At 36.4% G+C, this 9,236-nt stretch overlaps 1 protein-coding gene across 1 annotated transcript; it reads left to right on the forward strand.

Moving 5' to 3' along the window:
- The first annotated feature begins 482 nt into the window (after window positions 1-482).
- Window positions 483-8,990, forward strand: FBXO43 (F-box protein 43). Its single transcript, XM_031439286.2, has 5 exons — window positions 483-1,954; window positions 6,463-6,526; window positions 7,905-8,036; window positions 8,433-8,636; window positions 8,742-8,990. Exons 1-5 carry the CDS (start codon window positions 483-485, stop codon window positions 8,988-8,990), a joined length of 2,121 nt encoding a protein of 706 aa, XP_031295146.1.
- Window positions 8,991-9,236: the final 246 nt, after the last annotated feature.

Below are 9,236 nucleotides of genomic sequence, written 5' to 3' on the forward strand. Positions count from 1 at the left end.
ATATATAGACTTTTTTAAGTAGCTATATTTACATCCCAGAAATTTGAAGGGAAATATCCAGCCGACTAGATATAGGCCAGCACAAATGTGCTAGAATATTAAAACTACATTAATTTACTCCAGTGCTGTTGAAGTCATAAGGTAATAAAATCATCTAAAAATGATGCCATGAGAGGTTTTTCTCTTCAAATGTATTTCCAGGAAATATTTGTGCATGGTGCCTAAACCATGCTTAATCAGTTAATCTCTGAATATTTATATCCTGGAAATTTTGTTTTTTATAATGTTAAAACCTTGTTTTAAGTAAGATACAAATGAGTATATTGTAGAGTAGATTTGTTTTTAAGGTGACTTTTTTATTGCCGTTAAAATTTTCCAGTATTATCTGTGCTCATAACAAGTAGCGTATTTTGGTGTAAGTTGCCAGGCTGTTCAAAGTGAGAATAAAATTTGTTTTCACTTTGTAGAAACGGGTTTTGAAGATGTCAGAAAGGCATTCAGGTCAAGCTGGCACTGGAGCAGGAAATGAGGTAGACTCTCCTATTGTCAATGTCAAGGACTCCAGCTCTGGAGACTTGTGTTCCACATCTTCATTTCAAGATAGTGGCTACAGTGAGCTGTTAAAATCTTGCAGCTTTGATAATACAGATAAAGAATTTTTTGGAAAGAAAGAAAAAGGCTCAACATTAATCCATGAACATCCTGAAACTTCCAGCCTGGCCTTAACACCTAATTTAGAGTCTCCGACTCAAAAAGTAAGATTTGTCTTCCCTAGAAAGGAAAAGGATAAAACTCCAGAACTTTGCGAAACTCCTAAAGTCAGTGGAAAAAAATTTTTACTGCGCAGAAGATTGGACATATCTTTCTCTTTTCTAAAGGGGGACTTTGAATCACAAAATAGTTCTCTTGAAAGTAGTATAAGCCAAGTTCCCAATTTAAACAAAAATATTCCAAGCACTGCTTCAGGTTTGTCAAGGCAAAATAATTTCAATTCTTTAGTTAATAGCACTTTGAAAACAGAAGAAGCAACTTCCAGCAGTCAAAAATTGAGGCTTAATTTTTCTCAACAGAAAACTTCCACAGTTGATGATTCCAAAGATAATGGTAGCCTATTTGAAGTTGAATGTATATCTCCAATTCAGGGCAGTGGTTTTAAAGATTCTTTCACACATGACTTCAGTGATAGCAGTCTATGTGTTAACGATGAGAATACACATCCCAAACTTCTGGGCTCCTCTGTTAGTGGAACAACATATGGAACAGATGAAGACATATTTGTGACTCCAATAAGTAATCTTGTAGCAAATATTAAGTTTACCGCAAGTCAAAGGCTTACTCCTTCAACTGAAGTGAGACGCAACATTTCAACACCCGAAGACAGTGGTTTTAACTCTCTTTGCTTGGATAAATCAGGAGATTCCCTCTCTGACCAAGAGGGTTCTTTTCAAGAACTACTTCAAAAACATAATGGAGCTCTCAAAGTTGGGGACACTGTAAGGAAGTCAAGGCATCTTGAAAGGTTGAGAAGACTGTCCACCCTTCGAGAGCAAAGCTCACAATCAGAGACAGAAGAAGAACAGCTGGTCAACCACTCTGGTCCTGAAACAACACCAGCGGTGGCTTCAGACAGCTCAGAGAGTCAGCCAAGCAGTGATAATAAGAGTGAGGATTTGATTTTAAGCTTTCCAAATTTATCAAAGACCCCAGCTTTGCAATTAATGCATGAGCTCTTTATGAAAAGCAAAAGGAAAAGATTCCAGCAAAATGGTGCCCATGAATTGTTAGAAGAAAGGGACGGGGAGAGAATAGCTGTACTACAGCGTGTACTTGCAGGACTGATTGGCAAGAAAATGGGTATAGAAAAACTGGACATCTTAACAGAATTAAAATGCAGAAATTTAAAGCATATTCTTGCTATGGTTTTGGACTCTTTGACTGTAGAAAGCCTGTGCAGGTAAGAATTTTTTTTTTTTCTGAAATACAGTTGCCTTTTATCACTTTCTTTTTTTAAGTTGGAAAGTTTTTCTGCTAATTGAGTAATCACCCTGGGTTTTTTTTTTAATTTGTTTTGTTTTATTATCTCTACCTTGGTTACCTTATACTTTATCAAAGGTGATTTAGTGAAATTCTTCAGTGTCACAGAAATGTCACAGAAATTTCAGTATATTGAATGCTGCTTAATAATGAAAGAAACGAAGTCATATATAGGAGAATTGAGGCTGGGAACTAACTAAAGTGACAAAAATTACAGTGAGACTGCATTTATACTGGCAATTTTGGGAAGCACAGGACTATCAGAAGACAAGCCCCTTGGGTATGCCCTGAGCAGGAAGGAGGGAGGTCATGTGGAACAGGATTTCTGCAAGGTGTTGGGGCAGGGCATCCAAGGGAGGTAGCGAACCTCTTCTGTAACAGGTAGATGTCAAGAGTTTGGTTCATAGAGTCGTTGCTCTTTTTGTGGCCCCTACTTCCATTAAAGCCCTTCTTCACCTTTTCCCCATAAATTAATTGTAGGCTACTGTGGAGAATTGGAGAATCTCATAGCTGGAAGTCTTCTGAAATATCTAGTCCTGTCACATATTTTGCAGATGCAGAAACTGAGCTCCAGAGAAGTTAAGTGGCCTGCCAGTAGTCACTCAAGGAGATAGGAATAGATCCAGATCTATAACTGAGCCATCTGATTTCTAAGTCCCACAGACTCTTATTAAGGTTAAGGCTTCTCAGAATAGGCTTGATCAGGAATATATTTGGTGTAACCCAAGTAGGATAATAAGCAGATCAATGACATATATGCTTGTGCCTTTAAATAAAGGTTCAAATGAATAAACAAGATTATACTGTATAGCACAGGGAAATATAAACAAGATCTTATGGTAGCTCACAGAAAAAAATGTGACAATGAATATATATATGTTCATGTATAATTGAAAAATTGTGCTCTACACTGGAATTTGACACAACATTGTAAAATTATTATAAATCAATAAAAAATGTTCAAAAAAAGAGAAAATGTTCAAATGAAATACATTATTTTTTTAAAAAAATAAAGGAGATGGCTGAGATATTGGAGTTTTATTTTTATATACTGGAGTATTTGGATACAGACCAGTTAAAATAAAAACTTGGGTGACACTTTTGGGTGCTCACTTGGGGGAGCAGATGATATTCAGTCATATTTCAATAATTGCCCTTCCTGTCCATACCTCCAAATTTATTGCATTTGTACTGTGGCATGCATGTGTGATGTTGGCAGTGCTTATTCTCGGTAATGTGAGAGACTAGTCAGCTGAAATAGCTGAGGGGCGAATACGCAATTATGTAGTTCATTTCTTCCCCATTAACGGGTGACTTTCTGACTATTTTCCATCTATCTGCTATAAGGCACATGTATCTGCTTAGGGAGTGTTGACAACTCAAGTATAACCTGGGGCTCTCCATACCAGGTGACTTGTTTTCAACCTTCTCCTGACGTTACTCACTTTGAGTGACTTGTTAAGTTAAAGTAATAAAAAAGACCGGATTAACAGTTGAAGGATTAGCTTTTCTTTAATAATTAATGTAGTCAAAGTTATTGATAAGTAAGTATATCACTGGATATAAATTGCGTTTTTTCTTTAGTTGTTTCATTCTCATAAACTTTGTTTTATAAAAAAGGAACTTCGTAGTGCTGCCCATAATATTTATTACAAATGACCTTGAACAACCAAGGATTAGCGGTGCTGAGCCTCCACCGTGCAGTCTAAAATCCTTGTATAATTTATAGTCAACCCTGCATAGCTGAAGTTTTTCCATATTCAAGGTTCAACATCCACAGTTTCCCATCCATGGATTCAACCAATGAGGGACCATGCAGTATTTACTAGTGAGAAAAATCCACACGTGAGTGGACCCACAGAGTTCAGACCCATGTTTTTCAAGGATCAACTGTATTTGGTACTTAGTACTTGCAGCAAAGGATTGATTGTTCTTGTGTTTATTTAATCAAAACGACAAATTTGTTAAATACAATAAGAGGAGAAATTTACAAAAATCTCTTGCACTATAGATGATAATCATTTGCTGCATGTCATGTTCCACATTTTTAATCTTGGTATCACGTTTAAGTTAAATCCTCTTAATCAGTTTCCCAGTGGACTTATATCGAGTTTATATGAAACTTTGTTTTTTCCTTAACCGTTTATAAGATAGTAATATGGTGCTGGTATGTTTCAATATTTTTATTTTAAGAAGTATTCTTTCACAACTAGGCAGATCAAGTAATATTTTTATTGTAAGTTTTTAGGTTTAAATTAACTATCCAAAATCTTTAAAATGAGCTTTTCTTATTAATTGCTATGTATAAAAAATGTTAATTCTGTGGAATATATACAATATTAGGACTGATCTTTTTGTTACAGTGTTTGGAAAGTGAGTAGAAATTGGCGTGAAATTATTGTTCAAGATAAAAAAGCAAATCGGAGGAGGAAATTTCATATCACACAACTGAAAACGGATTCTGAGGTAATGTATGTAATACTATTATAAACTGGATTTGTATAAATACCTAATAGCCCCAAATTGCTGGACAACCTAATTTGGTTTTCCTGCTATCTTTTAACCTCACCATTTACCAACATTCATTTGTAAACTCTTGATTTTCCCCAAACTCCATTTCTAGCCAGTCTGTAAGTGGAGTAGACTGAGTGATGCCAAGAACGTCTTGCTGGATTTTGTTGTTGTTTAAGTGTATCTGCTGTTAGCAGAATTTGAACACCACTCGATTAGGATGTGCTGGATCCTATTTGTCATTAGGCATCTTTGTAGCATTTTCTATCCAGTCTTTTGAGTGGATCTTATAGGCCAGTCACTCAGATTACAAAGGAGAACATTTTTGACATGCTCTCTGCTCTCTTGGAGCTCATATCCTGTGGGGGATACAGGTATAAACAGGTGGTTACAACACAGGTGTGGTAGGGGAAGCCCAGACGTAGTTCTATTGGAACATTTAAAAGGAGTGTTTGATACTTGGGGATCAAGAGAAGAGAAAAGTGCATCTCAGCTGAGACCTGAATAATGAGTTAGCATTAGCCAGGTGAGGACGCTGTTTCAGCAGAGGGAGGAGCATATATGAAGGCCTGGAGGTGCGTGAGCGTGGCAGATTAGTCCTCGTAACGCATCATAAACCTGTATTCCCTGAAGACTTGAGGTCCAGCTTTGAAATTACAAGAAGTCCTACAGCTAATTTAATTCTTTCTGGGGACACTATGCATAACAGCATCTGATGACTCTGGCACCCGTATTTACTGTATATTCAACTTTTAGGCCTTTCTTAGACATCAGTAACAAAGAAACTCTGAGGGTTAACTTCCTTATCCTTGTCCTAGTAAAAAGTGTTTAATAACATAAGTAAATTTATACTTTGACTAAATACAATAATTGAGATGAAGCACGGCATAGACAAACATGAATACCCAGGTACAGATTGGGGCGTTTCTCATTCCAAGAAAATATTAGGGACTGCTATGAACTAAAACGTTGCCTTTCCATTTTATTTGAAGAAAAGTTTTCCCTTTTCACCTGTGGTAATCCTTCATGACTTATTCCCGGCTCTTGGCTACTTACTGCTGCAGTGCTTGGTTCTGGGAGCTTATAATAGTGAAGGCATTAATTGCTTTCTTAATTATTAACTCTTAATAAAATTCTTAAGTTTTAGAATGCTGCCCTACATGCTAAGGACAGACCAAAAAAAAAAAAAAAAACCAAATTTTTAAGCAAGTACCTATTAATATTAAACTTTTAGTTCCACATCCTCCTTACATCCTATGTGAAAGAAGCATGTGGTTGTGTTGGCAACCTCTGGGTAATTCTAGATAAAGTATTCTACCCTCATGTGCTAGCTACCACTATTTTTTAAACTTGGTTTCTTAAAGGACTATACCTTTTCCTTACTTGTGCTTTTTTCCTATATTTATTTGTTTTTTAATTTTTAAAAATAAAAACAAGTACCTGGTTTAAAATGTTAAATTGGACTTTGAGGCTGAGAACACACATTCTCCTGCCCTGTCCCTTCACACTCTTGATTCTTGCCTCATCAAAGCAATCACTTTGAACTCTTTAGTTGTTCCTTCTGAGGTTTACCTCCATGTTTCCAAACAGCATGGCTTCACTGCTGTTTCTTGTTTTGTTTCTATAGAGGGACTAGCTTAGTTCTCTAACCTCTCACCGCACCTTACCTGCCTCTCCCTCTGAAATCCTTCCTCCTGTCTTATGAAGGTAACTCCGCCGTCATTTGGGAGCAAGTCTGAATTGGGTGCTAACATTATTAAGACTGTGTAGAGATTATTATGACTTTTTGACAGCTGTAACATGTAGTAAACTATGATTGTATCTATTGTACCCTCTTTCTTATATAACTTTTTTCCTCAGTTAATAATTGCCCAGTTTCTTTTTTTCTTTCTTTTTTTTTTTTATTTTTTTGCTTAGTGTTTTCTCTGTACAGATCCCTGATTCATCTCCTATTATCCACCAGAACTGGAATCTCCTCTGTGTAAGTCTGAATAAATCAGGTATTCTAACGGTTCCTTCTTTTCCTCAGAGACAATCTTCCTGGTGCCCTTTGCCCTCTTATTCCGAAATGGACTGGTTGCTTTCTACCTGAACTATCCAAGTGTGTATCATTGACCGAAACAGAAAAAGTGTAAAACAAAATTGTTTGGTGGTTTTCCTCAGGCTTGTATAGCATCACTGAAAGTTCCTTATGTGTGAAATTAAAATGCACAGACCAACTACGTGTAATAGGATCTCAATTTTATGTTTGCTTTGCAAAATGAGAATGACCATAAAAATTGGAAGATCACACCTTTTTGATTAAATTTCTTAATTTACTGTAGTCCTCACTGTTTTCTTATAAACATGGAAATGAACAACAATAAGGCGGCTCCACTCTTACCCTTAAATATTTTCTGGAAACGTGATGATGACTATATTTTGAAACATGTTGTTGCTCACGAACACATGCCTTTGATGACTGTTGAGCCTTCCGCTGTTCAGAGATAGCAGCACATGTTTTAAGGTCCAGGAGGACAGGAGTTAGACTGTTTGATTCACTCGGCAGCTATTGGGTGTCTTATGAATATTTGTTAAATGGAGGAGTGTTTCTTCTGTGGCTGAAATTTGCTTCAGCAATATATCTCTATTGATTTTTTGGTGCACGCCTCATCACTGTGTTTGCCAACTGCATCAATATCCAATGGGTGTGTTCTTTTAGCGTGCTCTTAAGTCATGTGCTTCTGGCCTAGGCTGCAAATCATTTCTAAAATGTAATATAAAGAGACATATTGAGTCCTTAGGTAAGTTTAACCGAATCCATTCTAATTTCTGAAAACCAATATTCATCCATTACACTTATGCATATGTTGTTAAACTGTTCATTGCACAATTTTTCGTGACCAGCTAGCCTCATTTCCTATACTTATCTGACTATAATTTCTCATGTTTTAGCTCTCCTGCTGTTAGGGGCCATTTGTGGCAAAGGGAGACTATCAAGGGAGAGGAAGCAATTAGAGCTGGACCCTTGAGGAAATTCACATGTAGTACATTTTATTTTGATAATTGGTTAAGAATGCCAATTTATTAAAAAAAAACTTACTATTTTTTTTTCTCATTCCCAACTTTAACAAAGTAGAAGGCTATAAGGATTACTCATTGAGAGTATTTCTTGGCTAAATATTTGAGTCATGTGGAAATCCAGTTCAAATAAGAGATGTTTTTCTCCTCTTAAAATATCAAAGCTTTTTAAAACTTAAGGGTAAAAATTAATCAGGTATTTACAAGTATTGTAAGTATTTGGTATTTGTGAAAACCAGCCAAACAGATTGGGTTTCATGGTCTAATCACACCCATTATTCTTCTGATGTGTCGCTAAGGTAAGAAACCTTCGAATTATGTCCCATAGCAAACTTCGGAAAGATTCATCTCTACTTAGACTTTGGCTTGAAAGGGAGCTTGGTAAACTCCAGTCCGTGGGCCAAATCCTGTCTGTCACCTGTGTTTTTAAAGTAAGTTTTATTGAAACACAACCCTGTTCCTTCAATTATGTACCTCTACCTCTACAGCTACATTTTGCTAAAGGAAAAGAGAAAAACAAAACAGTTGAGTAGCTTGCAACTATCTGGCCCTTTTCAGGAAAAGTTTGCAGACCCATGCCTTAAACAGAAAAAAATAACACATCCTGCAAACTCAAAGCTAGCATTTATTGTTTTATCTGTTTCTTTTTATATTTCTTTGACTTCTAAATGCTAGATGAGAGAAAATTTTTTTTCTAGAAAGGGATGGTTTAGGGAGAAATTCCTAGTGGTGTCAAACCACTTTCAAACATTCGAATACACGTGCATTGTAAAGCTGTCCGGGATCTTTTGCTGTTACAGTGTTGACCCTCTTGTCTTTTACCGCAGGGGGCTATATTAAATGTTGAGGATGCTGCCACTCGGCTCCATGTTTTAAATCGATCAGCTTTAAGATCTGTGCAAGCACAGGCTAGGACACCAGGTTTTCAGAGAGAACAAATTTCAACATTTTCTCCTTGGGGAGAAGTTTTGACACCTGTAGCAAGTTCTGCTGTTACTCCCTTAAGTAGTAAACAGGAAGAATATGTTAAGGTAAGTATGTACTATAAGTTATTAGAAATAAGTGTTTACAGAGTTTGAAATAAAGCAACGCTGTGTGTGAAACCGGGAGATTTAGTGTGTGTGCTTTCACCGCAGGTTGCCAAAACACTTTTTATTGATGAAGCATTAAAACCTTGCCCAAGGTGCCAGTCCCCTGCTAAGTACCAGCCCTATAAGAAAAGGGGACTGTGTAGCCGCACCGCCTGTGGTTTTGACTTTTGTGTGTTATGTTTGTGTGCTTATCATGGGTCTGAAGAATGTAGTAGAGGAGCAGCAAGGCCAAGAAATAGAAAAGATGCTCTTCCAGGAAGTGCCCAGAGTAAGCGGAATCTAAAACGCCTCTAAAGAGACTTTAAATATAAAAGAAGCATCCTCCCCTAAGCAACTTTTGTTTATCTGACTTAAAATTATGAATATTTTGAAAGCATGCAAGTCTTCCCATTAATGACAGATGATGATTTATTTCCTATTTTGTATATATTCTAATCCATGTCATTGTTTTCTTTGAAGTGGTGAGTTTTGAAAATTTTTATTTTACTATGTCATTTTTACTCATTTTAATAAATGTTTTTAAATAAAGAATTTTCAATG

This window comes from Camelus dromedarius, chromosome 20, assembly GCF_036321535.1.
Source record: "Camelus dromedarius isolate mCamDro1 chromosome 20, mCamDro1.pat, whole genome shotgun sequence".
NCBI classification, from domain to species: Eukaryota; Metazoa; Chordata; class Mammalia; order Artiodactyla; family Camelidae; genus Camelus; species Camelus dromedarius.

What these genes read in the sequence shown, in the direction of transcription:
- FBXO43 (XM_031439286.2), top strand. Translation starts at nt 483, where the DNA reads ATGTCAGAAAGGCATTCAGGTCAAGCTGGCACTGGAGCAGGAAATGAG. An exon ending in ACTGTAGAAAGCCTGTGCAG is followed by an intron (nt 1,955 to 6,462) that starts GTAAGAATTTTT and finishes TTTTTTGCTTAG; the next exon opens with TGTTTTCTCTGTACAGATCC. An exon ending in AACAGGAAGAATATGTTAAG is followed by an intron (nt 8,637 to 8,741) that starts GTAAGTATGTAC and finishes CTTTCACCGCAG; the next exon opens with GTTGCCAAAACACTTTTTAT.